Source organism: Tursiops truncatus, chromosome 4 (genome assembly GCF_011762595.2).
Source record: "Tursiops truncatus isolate mTurTru1 chromosome 4, mTurTru1.mat.Y, whole genome shotgun sequence".
In the NCBI taxonomy this organism is placed as follows: domain Eukaryota; kingdom Metazoa; phylum Chordata; class Mammalia; order Artiodactyla; family Delphinidae; genus Tursiops; species Tursiops truncatus.
This window is the reverse complement of record NC_047037.1, coordinates 96,961,904-96,979,298: the sequence shown is the minus strand read 5'-3', so window position 1 is coordinate 96,979,298 and position 17,395 is coordinate 96,961,904. Positions and strand designations below refer to the sequence as shown.

Sequence of the window (17,395 nt, the reverse complement as noted above, 5' to 3'; positions counted from 1 at the left end):
AAGAGGACTCTCCAAGAGTTTTATTGCTACATAAGGGAAAGCCATAAACCAGCAGGAGGAGAAAGCAAAGAAAATAAGTCTGGGGAGTCATCTTGTGTAAGAAAGTGAGCAGGTGGTCCGTAATGTGTCCTTGGCTGGTTTCCACAGTGAGGAGACAGAAATTCATGGCAAGGATGTGGCCCACAAAACAGGCAATCATAGAGAAAAGAATCGTGGGACTCTGCAAAGTGTTGTTGAAGAGTTCACATGAGTATGAAATCATCACATGTTCATCTCTCCCCCTCCTTCTCACCCTCCATCCAATTTCATGTTAATACTCGATTCCACAGCCTATTGCCTGACTCTTTCCAGTGTCTGGCATAATTAGGACAGAACAAAAAAGGACTAGACTGGGTAGAGACAAGGACAGTGAGTTTTTAGACTTGAAAGGAACATTGAGGATCATTTAATCTGACACTCTCGGTTTTACAAATAAGGAAATGGAGTCTCAGAGATTACCTTTATGGAGGGTGAGAACTTCAGGGATTTTTCACTTGAGGTTTAGAGTCCTAAATTGAATATTAAGACTGGGGATTTAGAAAAATGCCTCCGTGATACTGTCATTCAGCTCAGGCCAAGTCTAAGACCTTTAGAGCAGCCATAGAGACTATTACAAGCATCCTGTGATGAATGACAATTATCACCAATCTCAAGATTATGTTACCTTCAATCAACCCTTCCCTGTCTTTACAAAGTTTGTTATTTTTAAAGCAAAAAGAGCACTCGATTTCTAAGGAAGCAAGCCTAATATGTAGGATTTCTCCTTCTTGTGAGTTGGCAGGGGACACTAGAACACAAAATCAGGAGTGAGAATGAAAACTATAGACAGAGAGAAGAGGCAGGTTGATCCAGTATTCAGAAACTGTAATGCACTCTCAGCCTTCCCACCACCCAAGATCTTATTTAAACATTTAGAAAAGGTGGGAGAAGATGGGATAAAAATATGGTGCCATTCATTTATTGGCTTGGCCAAAAAGTTCGTTTGGGTCTTTCTGTGCGATGCTACGAAAAACCCAAACGAATTTTTTGGCCAACCCAATGTTTGTCCAACAAGCAATTATAAAGCCTATTTTGTACACAGTTATGAACCAGGTGCAGAGAATCCCCAGAGATAAATGTCTGACCCCAGGGCTCCAGACACTTGAGAGAGCTTGTATATGGAGCTTCCTGCCCCCCATAGCCAGTTGGTAGATTTTATGACCATTGTTCAAAGTAAAATACATTACAAATTTGCTTCACTTGGGGGAAAATTAATATTTTCTATTTAAATAAATGCTTGTGGCTAAAAAAGATTTGGGATTTATTTGGTATTTTGGATTTGAGGTTACTACTTTGCACTTACTATAAAAGAAGCATATGTTGAATTGAGTCTGTTTTTTCAGATACAAAACTCAGTGTAGTTTTGAATTAAGCAAGGATCTATGGTGCGGGGGAGGGGGACATGAATCTTTCAGACACAAGTCTTGGAATATGGTAAACACTAAATAAATGTGAACTATCCAATATTATTATTCCTCAAGTTCCTGAAAATAGTACGAAAAGATCAAGCTTCTAAAAAAAGTGATCTTAAGCTGATTATTTTTCTGACCTAAAAGTATAGCTATTATTACTCGTGGATCTTACTTCCTTCAACAGTAAAATATAGCCTAAGTCCTGCAGCCGCTCCCACAAGGCCAACCTGCTGCCATCACCGCCTAGAAATGTCTTTGGTTCTCTGAATGTTAAAGCCAAAGCCCTTCACAGTCAATACAAAGACAGCCTGCAGTGGCCAGTTCTCTATGGAAAGGGGAGCGAGACGAGATGGAGCATTTGAACCGAGTGCTCTCGGGCGACAAGCAGGTGGGGCAAGGGCTGAGGGGTGGGAACTCAGGCGCTACACTTGTTATCCACCTAGGAGGAGCTATCTATACGTGACCTGTCTTTGGTATCTCAGGCAAGGGGACAATTGGGCAGCCTAGTTTTCATAATAGGTCTGGAGCAAAGTGAAGACAAAAAATCATTATCTTTCAAATTCTTCAAAAACAGGACTGCAATTAAGTGTGGTGGAACAGGTGCCCATAATCCCCTCTACTGCTATTGCTTCTCGTCATCCTCCTTCTCCCTCTTTAAATAATAACTAACACCTACCTATACAGTGCTTACTATATCTAAGCACTGTTCTCGGCATTCTACCTGCATTAATTCCCTTCACATCCTCCATAACCTCACAAGACAGACAATGTTACCATCATCCCCAACTTATCTTGAGGAAATGGAAGAACAGAGAGGTTAAGTAACTTAACCTTAACTAGGTCTAAGATCACAGACCTAGAACATGATAGAATCAGGATTTAATGCAGGCAGGTTAGCTCAGAGTTGCTGCTCTTGAACATTATCCCCTACAGCTGCCCTTTAACTGTTGTAGCTGCCAATGTCTGCTTCTAGATAACACCCTCCACTTCCCTCCTTACTCTGCTGAGCAATTACCATTCATTCTTCAAACCTTAGTTCTAACACTGTCCCTCAAGGACCTTGTGTCTCACCAACCTGCCACCCACACACCCCGTCCAGGTTAAAGTCTGTTTTGTCTTTATTGAAGCACTTACACCAGATTAAGATCTAACTTGCAATAGTTGACTGGAAACTTCTTGAGAGTATGTCCTTGTTTCTCACTTATTTTTATATATAGCCAGCCACTAACATAGTAGTGCCTAAAAATTCCATATAAGATTGTTGAATTTAATAATTAAACAAATCAACGTGACACAGTAGAGAGAAACAATGCCAGGAGTTAGAAATTTAAGCAAATAAAGGCAGGGGAATTCCCCCATACAATGTTTTAGCACAAGAGAGATGTTAGAAACCATCTGATACCAAGGCACCCAGCAGCCTAAATGTTGGATTCTGCTCGCAGGTAGGCATTTGTTTTTTCTACCAGACATTATTTTTAAAGAAATCAACCCCAAGTGTCAAGATGAAGAAGTTTCACAAAATGTCCCAATGTGTGGCTTCTCGTGAAAAATTGGAAAACCTGCCCAAACCAGGCAAACAAGTGAGTAGTTCAACTACTGCCCCATTGGATAGGGTAGTGCTCCCTAGTTCACTGCAAACTCTGGCCAGCCGACTCCACTCACTCCCCGGTCTCCCTGCTTCCTCCAGGTATTTAGGCTCTTTCCCCCTCTAATTCAATCCCCTCATCTTATAGTTTAGGAAGAGGAGGCCCTGAAAAGCACAGGAGTATAACATGACAGAGAGGTGGCTACATACACCCCAGGTCTCTCATCTCCAATTCAGTTTCCTATCCCCACTAAGTCCTAAGAAATAGCACTTATAAAGCATGGTTATCAGTGCAATTCCTCATTTTTGTGAATTCTTTGTACCCTGTAGCAAAGTTTGCTGAAAAAAAGGAAGGTCTCTTCCACACTCCCAGCCTCCTTCACTTAGGCATCTCCAAGAACTGGCATTTATTACATAATTCTTTGTCCTTTCCTTTCTCCACTTCCATTTTCTCTGAAAAATGTTCAGTGGATTAACTGTGAAAGCCTTATGATTTTCCTCCCAGACAGCACATCCATCTCTTTCTCCCTCAAAATAAATTCCACCCCTGAAAGAAGCAGAACTTCCAATACCAAGATAGCTGTGGTTTGGTTGCTTTCAGTGCTTTGCCTGTGTTCAAAGGGCAGGATGTTACCACGCAGGCTAATTATCTATATGGAGCTGTGGTTGAAAAGTGGTGGATTTAGAGACTGCCCTCTCTGTGGCTGACAGTTTATCACAACTTGGCATTTTAGGCTTAGCCCCAGCTTGAGAGCTCAATTTTTTTTGTATTTCAATTCATTTTTGGGAACAGTCCTGTGGAATGATCTCTGCTACTCTTAAACCGTGCAACAGAGAAAGAACAAATTCACATTTTTACTGACCAAGAAATTGTTGAGATTTTTTTTTTAGTTCTTATATAATTCAGAAATTTTCAGGGGTACATATTGTAACTTTAGTAGGATTGCTCTTCTGACTGGAGATTAGCCATATGAGTGTGTGTGGGCAGGGGGAGGGGAGAGAAATTATGGAGGAAATTTATTAATTATTTTTATTTCCAAGTGCTGTTGATTTGATTTAATATTTTGCCCATGTGTGATAGAAACTCTAGAGCTCGACTTTTAACATCACGTCATTCAAGGTTATGTGGCTCAAAGTAATCTTAGCTAAATAAAACTTCAACACCTGAATCCCCCAAATCACCAGTTCGAAAGTGAAAAAAAAGTCAGTTGGCAGCCTCGCGTCCGCTACCTCTCGCCTTTCAATCCACAAAGACATGTATGCATCCATACAGTAATTTCATTAATAAATATCTTAGTATTATGGAAGACGGAAAAGGCTAGGATTTCTTGCTTGGTTTAGGGAATTTTGGTTTGTTTCACAGTTTCCTATAAAAATACTAAAATGAAGAGTCTACCCGCCATGAAAGCCAGCTAATTAGAAGAAAATGCTAGCACAGGAAGTTGGCTTGCTTGCTCAATCTTCTGGATATACTGATAGAGTAAATACTAAGTGCCAATCAGAATGGGACAGAGAAAAGAGACCTTCCTGTGCTTTTCAGTCCTTCCTTGCCACCATCGTAGGAAAATACTGGGAGAAACATCCCTGGTGGCAAAGGGCTCTCCATCCTGCTTCCAGGAAGTGCCCAGGCTGGCTGGGAACTGGCCCTGCTGTACTTTATATTTCAACTTTCTCAATTTTCAAAACTTTGACCAGAACTAACTCATTTGAGTGTCACCTAATCTCTCAACTTTTCTTGGGTAAGATGCTGAGCAATAGTGAAGCATCTAGAAGACACAGAGAATTGCAGAAAAGTAGAAGAGGCAAGAGCTTCTAATATGACAGCCTTCCTCAGGAAAAGTTGGAGTCCAAAGGCAGGCCATCTCCTCCTCCTTATGACTCCCTCCCACATCTAGAGGCTACCCTAAGACCCCAAGTTCTTCAAGTTCAGGACCTGGATAAAGGTCATTCAGGAAACAAGTTATGTGCCTTTGTCTTTTTACCTAACTTGGTTTAAACTTTCTAGTCTCTGCAACCTTAGATATTTTGGGAATGAGTGTGATTTTATCATTTTACTTTATTCAATTCATTCATGTTATTTACTAAGAACAACTTCTACAACAACTACCAAATTTCAACTATGCATATGACAAGGAAATTGCTGAATTTTGTTTGGTTGAAATTCACTTGTAATCCCATTGGTCTGCACAGAGTTCAGGATTAAATAAAAGTGTTTGCAGTGAACAAATGTTCCATGAAATTTATATATTTTTTTCCTTCCACTTTTATCGAGATATAACTGACATATGGCACTGTATAAATTTAAGGTGTACAGCGTAATGATGTGACTTACATGCATCATGAAATGATGACCACAAGAAGCTGAGTGAACATTCATCTTCTCCTATAGATACAAAACAAAGGAAAGAGAAAAGATTGTTTTCCTTGCGATGAGAACTCTTAGGATTTACTCTCTTAACGACTTTTCATAGATACCAAACAGCAGTGTTAATTGCATTTATCATGTTGTGCATTACATCCCGAGCACTTATTTGTCTTATAACTGGAAGTCTATACTTCCATGTCCATGATATTTATATGTTACAAAATTACATTATAGTTAGTTGCTCTTAACAAATATTTTTACAATGTCCAGTTCAGTGATTTACATTAGATGAGACTTCCTCACACGTCTCTCCCTTGCAAAGGCCTGAAAACACCGTTATTTTACATTATGTCATTTACACAAGCTGTAGTAGTGCCAAGAAGGCAGAAAGATGCTCATGTGAATGGTAGAGTTCTCTCCAGCCCTTCTCGGTCACACCAGGAAGGAATTTGCCTTGCTGCACATCGCTGGGCCCATGGAATGGGGAGGGTCTTATTCTTGAGAAGCCCTCATCTTTGCCTGCCTTACTATAGAGCTGCCTCTAAATTTTGGATCTTCCATTTTTCTTCAAAAATGAACATTATATATATAAAAAAAAAGAACATTATAGCTCCTAAAAACGACTACATCATCCTATTCACTTCCTACTTCGCCTTCCCAAGGTGCATACTTTGTATTCATTTGTCATTCCTATGACAGGAGGCATACTTGCTGAATGACTCTGGGGGACATTTTGAGCCTATACATTGTAGGGAGGTTTTATCATTTGTAGCCATTTTTTAAAGATTTCTCAATAAGCTTCAACTTTTAGTCAATCTTCGAATATGGTATAAAAGAGGTTATAAATCACATTTTTGTCTGTAAATTTTATTTCTTATTTAGGTTCTTTCTTTGGTTTCTCGTCAGATACACCTTCTTTCATCAGAGGGATACTTGCAGGGGGGCTGTTCAGACCCTTCTCCCTCCCTCTCCACCTGTAGAAGGTGGGGGGAGTGAAATGCTGAAAAGTAACCAGAAGTGTGAGATGACATCCAAAAGGCTTAAGCATGTACATTCATGAAATCATTTGTCCATGAAGTATGGATTTGTTGTTCATGTTCACAGCTACCATAGAGTTTTAGAACTAGAGGGGACCTTGAGGTCATTTAGCCAATGTCCCTGTCCTGCAGATGAGGAAACTGATGCCCACTCAGAGTAGGTGACTTGCTTAGGTCAGAACCAGCATTTAGGTGCTCTGTGCTCTGCAAACAATGATGCCTTCATATTATGGGAAGAAAAGCTAAAAACGAAAAAAGGGTTCCACTTTAGAACTTCCCTTTTAGGGGTTCTCTCAAGTGTTTTATAAACTCTTTGGCAGCTGACATGATTCCAGTTAGAGAAACAAAAGGAGTTAATTGCAGACTTCAATTATGTGAACTATTATTTTAAGTAAAATATTCTCCAGATGTTTCTCACCTCCTTTGAGAATAGAAAAGAGGAAATGAGCTTAAATTTCAGCAAGAAAGATTCAGATTAGATATTAGGAAATGTAGGTCTGTGAATCCTGCAGTTGGTTACCAGGGAATGTTGTGAAATCTCCTCTTCTGGAGAACTTTTGGAATGTGGCAGTTGGCCATCCATTTCAGAGGGGTTATGTGGGTGGCCCATAGAGCCAAAGACACAACCTAATTGACACCTCAAGTTCTGTAGGTCCCAAGAGGTCATGCTCTGCCCATAGCTAGGTGGTGGGGCTGTTCGCACCTCTTAACTATAGCAAAATTCAGGATTCATCAGTGAAGCACATGTTCAAGTTCAGTTTTATACATGTATCAGTCCTAATAGGTGTAATTGGGTAGACTGACTAAAACTAATGAATGCTTATTGGATATTTTTGCCCACTGCCTTCACTGATTGATTGACTAATATCTGATGGTTTAATTTCTTTGGGATCCATCTCAGCATATTCACCTTGACTTCCTTAATACCTTCCAAGCTTGTGTCCCTAGTCCACAAAGCAAAAAGTAAGGGATCCAGTCCAGGATCTTCTCCTATATACAGGGAAATTCTTTATTTCAACGAAAAAGGCAGCCTTGGAATTTGGAGGACAAGATGGAGAAAAGTGGATGTATAATTAGATCTGCACCTTGTTATCTAATGTATTGATGATATCTCCTAACAATAATCAAATGAGAATTACTTTTTAAAAATTTTTATTGAAATATAGTTGATTTACAATGTTGTGTTAGTTTCAGGGATACAGCAAAGTGATTCAGTTTATATACATATATAAAATTTACACATGTAACATATATTTATATATATATTATTTTCCAGATTCTTTTCCATTATAGGTTATTACAAGATATTTAGCATAGTTCCCTGTGCTATACAGTAGGTCCTTGTTGGTTATCTATTTTATGCATAGTAGTATGTATATTTTAATCCCAAACTCCTAATTTATCCCCTCCCCCCCTTTCCCCTTTGGTAGCCATAAGTTTGATTTCTATGTCTGTGAGTCTATTTCTGTTTTGTAAATAAGCTTATTTGTATCAGTTAGATTCTACAAATAAGTGATATTGTATGATGTTTGTCTTTTCAAATAAGAATTTAAAATTTCTAACTTGGAATGTAACAGTCTTGAATTTCAGTAAAATAATCAACTGTATAAATACAGGATGGGGAGATATCATTTGAGAGAGTTTAGTGTTAAAAAAAATAAAAATAAAAGACCTAGTAAGTGGACAAAGGATTAATTGTATGTATTTAAAGTATGTTCATGGTGCTGGCATAAAGTAAGTGCTCAAAAACGTAGCTAATATTATTATAACTTTGATGTTTATTGCCTTTCCTCCCCTAGCCATCCTCTGGTTCTGGTTTTCTAAATACAGTCACTGATTTTGCCCAATGCTAATATAAAACAGCACTAAACCATTCTTCTACCTACCCCCCAAAAATCCATTCCCCCCAAAGAATTAGGTTTTCTGAAGGTATCATCAGAAGAGTTAGAGTTTCTTCATCTCTGAGGAAATGAAGGAGGGAATTTACAATATGTATCCTATTATAAACACAAAAAGTTCAATTGAAAAGACTTTTTCCTTTCTTGACTGCTTCTCCATTGGAAATCTTTTCTCCGACTCTTTCCCACGCAGCAATCACACTTAATCTCCTCCGGAATCCCCCAGAAGGCCAACTTTCCATACCCTGTATTATTTAGAGTTGTTTCTATCTTCCTTTAAAACCCAGGTGCCAGCCCATCCAAACGCAGAAGGCTCAGTTTCTACAGTAAAGTGGGTTTCAAAGAGCATCACCTCAACATCCTTACCCACCCTCTCCTTTGTTTTTCTCCATATCATCCAACACACCATACATTTATGATTTTATTTAGTTTGTGTCCCCATCATAATCCTCAAAATGTTAAAAACACAATTCTCATTTGTAAGTGAACATGTCAAAGTTTTAAATGATGACAAAGTCAATTTGAAATATAATGTTAAAAATCTGGGTTTTTCATTGTAATGAGCAGATAAAAAAGTATGCTGAGATAATGCTAAGTTTGATACAAAACTGGTTAACATTCCAAACGGCAATAAAACCATAACCTGAGTGGGGTTAATCAACATAGTTTATAGAGTTGTTAATGTCCTGTAATACTAATAAATTATGCAACAAAGTTACATATCCCTAGTTCCATTACCCTAAGGTGGGCTTATTTACATGGCAATAAAAGATCATGTGACCATCTATCTTTTGCCTTAGCCAAGTTGGGGGATATATTTCTTAATACCCACTTCCCCACCTCCCATTAAAAGTAACCTACATGTGCACTGCCATTTATGAATCAAAAAAGTGGGTCTCCCCTATAAGCTGCTCAGATAATAAAAATAGCAACAGAAGTTGCACAAGAAGGTCGTAAGTTGCCTTATGAATGTTTCCATCATTATTAATATTCAGGTAGGAAATATGAAGGCCTTCTGTCAACAACTGTTGTAGGAAGGATTCCAAATGGGGAATGAGGCTGAATTTGATATTTTCTAAAGCCCCTATCAACACTGCAAGTTTTGACTGTAAGGGTTCATCAATAAATGTTGAGGAAGTCAAAAGAATATCACACATTTTCCTGGTTCTCAGGAAACCTACGATTACGGTGAGGTCTAATGGACAAAAAACAATAGGAAAAAAACATAAGGTTGATTAGAATTATATTTAACTTTGTGTTAAACTTTCAGTAGTATTAGCAGAATAATGATGTTTGAGGAGGTAGGTAGGGAAGACTTTACAGAAGAGGTAGGAATTGAGTTGGTCTGGAGGAATGGTAGGTGTTATGGGCTGAGTTGTGTCCCCCCAAATCATATGTTGGAGTCCCGATTCCCTGTACTTCAGAATGACTTCATTTGGAGATAGCGTCTTTAAGGAGGAAATTAAGGGTAGGCCCTAATCTAATAGGACTTGTGTCCTTATAAGAAGAGATTAGGACACAGACATGCAGAGGAAAGACCATGTGAAGACGCAGGGAGTAGATGGCCATCTACAAGCCAAGGAGAGAGGCCTCAGAAGAAACACAGCCTACCAATACCTTTATCTTGGACTTCTAGCCTCCAGAACTGTGAGGAAATAAATTTCTGTTGTTTGAGCCACTCAGTCTGGGGTACGATTTTTATTGCAGCCCCAGCAAACCAATACAGTAGGGTTGAAATATGGAGAGGGGTTTAAAAAGAATAAGAATCCTCCAGAAAAAAAAGAATACCATGAAAAACGAGGTCAAAATGAGGACTGACATAGATGAGGAACAGAGTCTTGAAACAGGGGTTTACATTAATGAATGGCACATACAGCTACCTTTATCATTAATAAGACTCTTTCTTTTTTCCAGTATTGTGTCTTAAGAGAGAAAAATAAACCTTTCAACCTTCGCACCTCTATCCAAAATTTACTTCCTCAGAGAGGTCTTCCCCCACCATCCTTCCAAAACAGCATCTACCACCCCAAGCCATTTTCAAGCCCTTTCCCCTGCTTTATTTTCTTCACAGCACTTAAATCTGAGATTACAAAATTTATTTTTAACTTGTTAATTACATGTCTTCCCACACTAGAATGTGAGTTCAATGAGATCAGGGACTTACCTCTCTAATTCACCTCTCTTTCTCTAATCCCCAGAACAGTTTGTAACACTTAGTAGGTATACCATAAATATCTGTATCTAGCGAATGAATTTCCCTGAGAAAAGCAATCAATCAGGAGAGAATTTTCTTTGAGAGGCATGGAAAAGCCAAGAAAACAATTCTGGTAAATATTGGAGGAGTAGGATACTGCGTGACTTTCCCTTGTTTTAGGTGTGGTGAATCTGAAGCCTTGAGAAACTACAAACTCTGTGTGAGGGGGCAAGTAGGGGGCACAGAGGAGGGCCACCCGGCAGCAGATGAGAGAGGCTTGTCCACACCGCACACAACACGGACACACATGCACACGCATACCCCAATACAGACATGCTGGGAAAGGGAAAGGGAAAGCTGTCCCATACGAAAGGGAAAGTTGGATTTAGGGCAAGGATTGAAGGTTTAAATACTTAAAACATTCTTTCAGACAGTAAGCCAAAATCTCATGAGGATCAACATACAAATAAAATGCTGAGGAGCGTCTAAAATAATATATATCACATTACTCTGTTATATACATTACAGATCACATGAGGAAACTGAAACTCTCTGCAGCCCTGCCCAAATATAGGGAACCATTTAGGGCTGTTCAAAAAATGACCAGGACTGGCGACTCTGACCCCAGAATGAATAACTGCCTTGGTTCAGCTGTTCTTTCTTGCCATTTTTAACAAGTACGTTTTAATGGCCATTATTGTTTTATTCATGTTAGGTTTATCATTATTGCAGTTAACCTCACATTTACTTTGGCTAGTATCCTTTTTTGAAAGTCTTTGACATTTCAGTTGGTTTTGATTTGTCTTTTTGGTCACACTCCATTAATAATAACAAACGTGAGGAGTGCTTTTCGGCTTACAAAGAATTCATAGTATCATTTGTGCCCTTGAACAGCACTGTGGGAGAGTCAGAGATTATAATTTCTGTTTTATAAGCAAGGAAACTGAAGCTCAGTGAAGATAAGGGACTTGCAGAAAGTCATAAACACAGAGAATGGCAGAGCTACAACTCAACTCCTGCCTTTTGGTTTCTTCTACAATGCGCTTCCTGTATGACATGACACCCATCACTAAGCTAGCCTGGCTGGCAAAGATCCAGTGTTCACACACAGTATGTATGTTTATGTTCACATGTACTCAAGCACACACACACCACATAACGGTTATCAAATAGAAACCCAAGAACACATTAAACAGAACTCACAGCATTATTGTGTTCTACATCCTTAGAAAAAGAAAAAAGAGGCAAGAAAACCCACTACCACCATTTCTCCCCAGCAGGAATTCTGAGGTTCCTTCTTCCCGCCAGGTGTTTGTACAGTGTTACACAAATCTGATGTTCTTTTGAGTGATTTGGGGAGAATCTCCACACCACTTTGATCACCAAAAATATCCTCAGGGACAAGAGGGAAATGAGTAAGGATAAGTCAAGTGGTAAATTCTAACCAGGGCCCCTACATAAATATTCAAGCTAAAACTGAATGAAGTTTATTTAAATAAAGATCCAGAGAAACGGCAGATGGCAGACTGAAAGAGGTAGTTTTCAGGAGAGAAAGGCCAAGCTTATGAGAGGAAATAATTGTAGTAGAGCAGAATCCCAGTGGGCCTTTGGTATTCAACTGGTCTTCTTCCAAGCATTTCACCCTCTTCCAATTTTCCAGTGTTTCATTAGACTGTCCTGGTTTGAAGATTATTAAGTAAATCCAACACAGCCACTGAACTGAAGGAAGGGTGAAGGACCAAGCATGCTATCTATTATCACTCCAAGTTCAGGGTTTAATAGTGAAACTCATTAACCTCCAAAGATAGAATTAAATCCCAGGCTACACATCACCAGATATTACCACTGTCAGCTCTCTTGTGACTGCCTTAGACATTGAATGTTAGAGTCAGATGGGGCTTAGAGAACAACTGAGTCTTATTTTTAACAAAAGAAGTTGAAGGGATCTGTTCAGATACACAAAATTAAGATGAAGTTCTGGTCTTATGAGTAAAAAAAGTAAGGAACAGTGGTGCGTAGAACAGGCTGTAATTTGTCTTAAATGGGTGTGCATATTCAGAGAATATCTCTGGGAAAATATGAAGGAAAATGGGAAATGTTGTTACTTCAAAGGGAAAGGATTTTAGATACTAAAGAACAGAAGTGAGAAGAAAATTTACTCCCCCCCCATATCCTTTGCTACTCATTAATAGTTTACACATCTGTCACTCCTACAAAGAAGTGTAAGCTCCTTGAGAGCAGGGCCTATTGACTATATTATAGTCATCTTTGTAATCCCTGGGTGGGTCTCTCATTGTGTCTCATAAATACTCAATAAACCACTGTTGAGTACTTACAACAGATGTTCTTTTTCCATTTAAAATAAATTTGACTATTGAGTATAAATCAATATTAATTTTGTGGCTCTTTCCAAATGGTTTATAACAATTAATCATTCATATAAGGACATAAAATAACAGCTTTCTATCTTCTCCCATTTAGAGTACACTTGAAACAAATAGTTCTCGAAGACTACTCTGACTTATGAAATAGAGCAAGTTGTATAAATCATTTTGCTGACAGATGTTTCTTCATTTTCACCCCAAAGGGGAAAAAATGATTAGTTAGTATATTTAGAAAAATTGTAATGCAGTGAATTTCATGGTGGAGATTTTTACTAAATATTTTCTTAGGTGCTTTTTATTAACCAATTCTTCTGTAGCCTGTTCATACTCTTGGCATTACTCTTGAATACGATGTTGCAAAGTCAACCCACATTTTCTAAGAAGTGGAAAACTATGATCCAGAATTAAATAAGGCAGAAGCAAAGAAAACAAACTCTTAGGAGAATCGAACTTAAATTATTTACTCAGTTAGTTACTGGATTAAATTATTTACTCAAGTTTACTCAAAGTTTTCCAGAAGACAGTTACATTAAAAATTGTGAGAAACTTGCCACTTCTTTCTCCATCCCCCCAATTCCCCCCTCCCCCCACCCCGCCACGTCCCATCTCTCTCTCTGCAGCATTATGATGACACTCCATTTAGGATTCAGATTTTCGTTAAGTCCCTCTATAAGATGTGGGAGCAAAGCCTTATGTGTAGTTTTAGGACCTCCGGGTAACTGAGCAGACGTCAATGTGTACCACACTTGCCCTCTAGCGGGAATTTGTGAAAACTGCAGTTCCCTGGGATGTTGGTTCTTCAACCCTGCGCGTTTCCAAACACCCATCTCGAGCTGTTTTTTATAAACAGATAAACCTCATTTATACTTATTCTACTAATTACTAATTTGCAAAGGGTGCTATTAAAAGGCTTAAAACAGCTTATTCTTGCGAGTAAACATCTCTATCTTATTTACACAACAAATATGCTTTGTAAACTCCTTTCTTCATAATAGTACAAAGATAAACTTTAATGATCTCCAGGTCCAATTAACCTAATTCTGAACAAATGACTTCATAGTACATAATTAGAAGAAAGAAATGGTATCCCTGTATGTACATAATTATGATGGTGATTTTTTTTTTAATGACATTTTGGGGCTGTCACATGAAGTACCTTCTTTCCAATTCAGAAGATATCTTCGGTTTTTATTGTTGTTCTTGTTTGCTCTTTAACCTTTGTATGTTTATGACCACACCAAAGCAGCCAAAGGACATCTGACATATGAAAAACTACTGCCTCTGGCATAAAGCCTATAAATTATTAACTGTTTCCATTTACAACAGAATTTCAGCACTTACTAACAAAGTTATGACTTGCCACTAAGTTTGCTTCATTTTGGAGAATCTATTCTATCTGTTAGGATTAAGTTCAGTGCAAATGTATGGCACCCAAAATAACAATGGCTTAAAGAAGGTAAATCTTTCTCTCTTGCGTAAACAAATTCCAAACTTAAGGATGAATATCAATATATGGCGCCTCCAAGTTCAACCAAGGCTCAGGTTTCTTCTAGCTTGTTGCTCTACCATCCTCAATGCACAGCTTTCACTCCATGGTTCATGGTGTCTGGCCTGTTTCCGGGTAATATATATCCACATTCCAGCCAGTGGGAAGAAGCAAGAGGAAGAACATGCTCACTCCCCTTAAGGAGCATTCTTGGAAGTTGCACCCATTACAACTACACGCAACAGACCAGAACTTTGTCACGTGGCCACTTCTAAATGAAATGCCGTAATTCTAGCCTTGCTCTGTTCCAGCTGAAAGTCAGGGGTGCCAATACTATGGAAGAGGGCAGAGTTCATGTTCAGGGACAACCAGCAGTCTCCCCATAGCTTGCAATCCCACCAGCTGCCTTCATTTGATAGACCCTACTCTTTCCTGGGTTTTGTCTGTTTTCTATTGAAAGGTGACATCTTCCCTTCCATTTGTCTTCCACTCATGAAGTTCTGCTAATAAAGACCATGATTCCTTTTCTTTTTTTCTCCCTTCTTTCTCTAAGTAAACTCCTGTCACCTGGCCTGCTGGTTTTCACCATGTTGGTGCGTACCTTCCTCCACAGGTGATGGCTGGTCCACCTGCCCTTCTGCAGCTGCTGGGAGTACTGCTTACCATTTCCCTGGGTTCCGTCCGGCTCATCCAAGCTGGTGCCTACTATGGCATCAAGCCGCTGCCACCTCAAATTCCTCCTCAGATTCCACCGCAAATTCCGCAATACCAGCCCCTGGGCCAGCAAGTACCTCACATGCCTTTGGGTAAAAATGGCCTTAACATGGGCAAGGAGCTGCCCCACATGCAGTATGGCAAAGAGTATCCACATCTACCCCAATATATGAAGGAAATTCAGCCGGCACCAAGAATGGGCAAGGAAGCAGCACCCAAGAAAGGCAAAGGTAACATACTTCGGTTCTGCTGTAAGACAGCAGCTTTCCAAAACCCTAAACAATACGCTGCGGGGGGGGGAGAGCTAAATTTTAGACATTTTTCTTTTAGCATGTGTGACTGACATTCATTAACTGCCTGTGTCCTAAACCCTATCCTTGAAAAGTTCAGGTCTTGAAGAAAGACAAAATTATTGTAAGTTGTGCTTTCTTATTTCAACAGCATCAAATGACAAAAAGCATACTTCATAACAAATAAGTTTAGTCCCTTACTCATTATTTCTTTATTCAAACATACAGCAACTAATGAGCATCTCTTTTTGTGTCAGGCTCTAAGCCAAAATGCTAAGGGATATAGCAGTGGAAAAAAAGAAAAAAGAAGTGATGTCAGTCTTCAGAACTAGGAGAGCAATGTTATAAGAACCTGCTGTGTTAAAAAAATCATATAAAAGCACTTTGTAAACTAGGTGCCAGACAAATGTGTTTTTAAGAGTGCTCTAATTAAGTTGTTACACATGTCAATCAATAAATCTACAGAAGGAGCCCAAAGAGTACAGACTATATACCTACCTAGAGATGATGATACCTGAAAATCTCTCCATTACTTTCTAGGCATATTCATTAGTTATTCAACACCAGCAAAATGCCTATCACTGTGAGAGACATTTTCTTTTTTTAAAATTTTTTTAAGTCTTTTTTTTTTTTTGGCCACACCGCGTGGCTTGTGGAATCTTAGTTCCCCGACCAGGGATTGAACCTGGACCCTTGGCAGTGAGAACACAGAGTTTTAACAACTGGGCCACCAGGGAATTCCCGAGAGACATTTTCTTATAAACTCAGTTGGGTTATAAGAAACGTAGGAAACCTAGCACTTGCAGGAAAGGAATTGCAATCAGAGTAGCAATTCCCTTTGAGGCGGTGGAGGCCATTCCCACTGGTCCCTGCAAAAGCAGGAAGCTCTGCTTCTGGGGAACTACTGGATTTGGTACTAATAGGCCTGAGTGCCTAGAGGCCAGAAAGGAGAGAAACCTAGTCATTTAACCTCTTTGAAACTACTTTTCTTCATTTGTAAAGTAGGATTATTGAGAGAGTCTATGACATAAGGTAAGTACTAAATAAATGCTAAAGTACCATAAAAAACTTTGCTGCAGTTGGTCATTCAACAAAACCTAAGGAAGAACAGAATATACTCCAGGCACGTGCTAGACATTAGGGATTCCTGATGAATGTGATGTGACCCTGCCCCAGATGCTCTCTTGACAAAGGAGCTACACAGTTCCTGCTTAGCAAGAGCACACAGTAGTAATCCTATTAGCATAAAAGAAGTATTTCCAGTTTTCTTCCCTTTAGGAGCTGATATTCCACTTAGGGGATTATCTCAGTCATTTGTTTTCCTTCCTTTCTTGAATGGCCTGCCTGGATTTTGAAACTTCCTGTACTTATTCAGATGGGTACCAGATTGCAACTGAGGAATTTGGAAAATACATGAGTTCTGTGGTTCTATTTTGTTCCCTGACAATAGCTCAGTGAAAAATACAATGGTCAGGATTAAGATGCAACTAATGGTTAATATAAGACTTTGGGACCATCAATTTCATTTTTTTATGTTATTCCTTACTCTCAGTAGCATGAGAGGTCCAGAGTTGTGTTTCTCTGCAAGGCATAGCATAATCAGTATAATTACATGTGCTTTGTATTTCGATAACAATTCGAGAAAGCATAACGCCTTTCACATCTATTTTCTAATCTTGTAGTGTGGGTGTATTATTCTTGCTGTACAGACAGGCAAGCAGGGATGCTGATGGCTTAAGTGACCCAGTCAAGGTCTCATTTCAAGGCCAGAAAGAGAAGCTGAGCTTCCTGCTAATCCAGTTTAACTCCTTTTCCGCACTGTTTATCATCCTAAAATACCTTATTCACTACTCCTGTTTAAAAACCAAATTTGCAAGTGAGAAGTAACTTATTAAATTGAAGAATTAATATTTGAGGCTTAGGAAATCCTACAGCATATTAAAGAAATTAAA

General features: G+C 39.0%; 1 protein-coding gene and 1 long non-coding RNA gene across 5 annotated transcripts in view; one reads left to right on the top strand and one right to left on the bottom strand.

Annotated features, from left to right (window-relative positions):
* LOC109547946 (uncharacterized) overlaps positions 1-17,395 on the bottom strand; it is a 60,164-nt gene that overhangs the window by 23,876 nt on the left and 18,893 nt on the right. For both annotated transcript variants that reach the window (XR_004526430.2, XR_002173955.3), the window contains exon 2: positions 5,408-5,458. This is a non-coding gene — a long non-coding RNA (uncharacterized lncRNA). The remainder of the gene's footprint in view (positions 1-5,407; positions 5,459-17,395) is intronic.
* Positions 1-17,395, top strand: part of COL8A1 (collagen type VIII alpha 1 chain) — a 162,921-nt gene that overhangs the window by 140,139 nt on the left and 5,387 nt on the right. For all 3 annotated transcript variants that reach the window (XM_019923309.3, XM_073804339.1, XM_073804340.1), the window contains one exon: positions 15,053-15,383. In XM_019923309.3, the coding sequence (XP_019778868.1) occupies positions 15,056-15,383 (328 nt within the window). In that variant the 5' untranslated portion in view covers positions 15,053-15,055. The remainder of the gene's footprint in view (positions 1-15,052; positions 15,384-17,395) is intronic.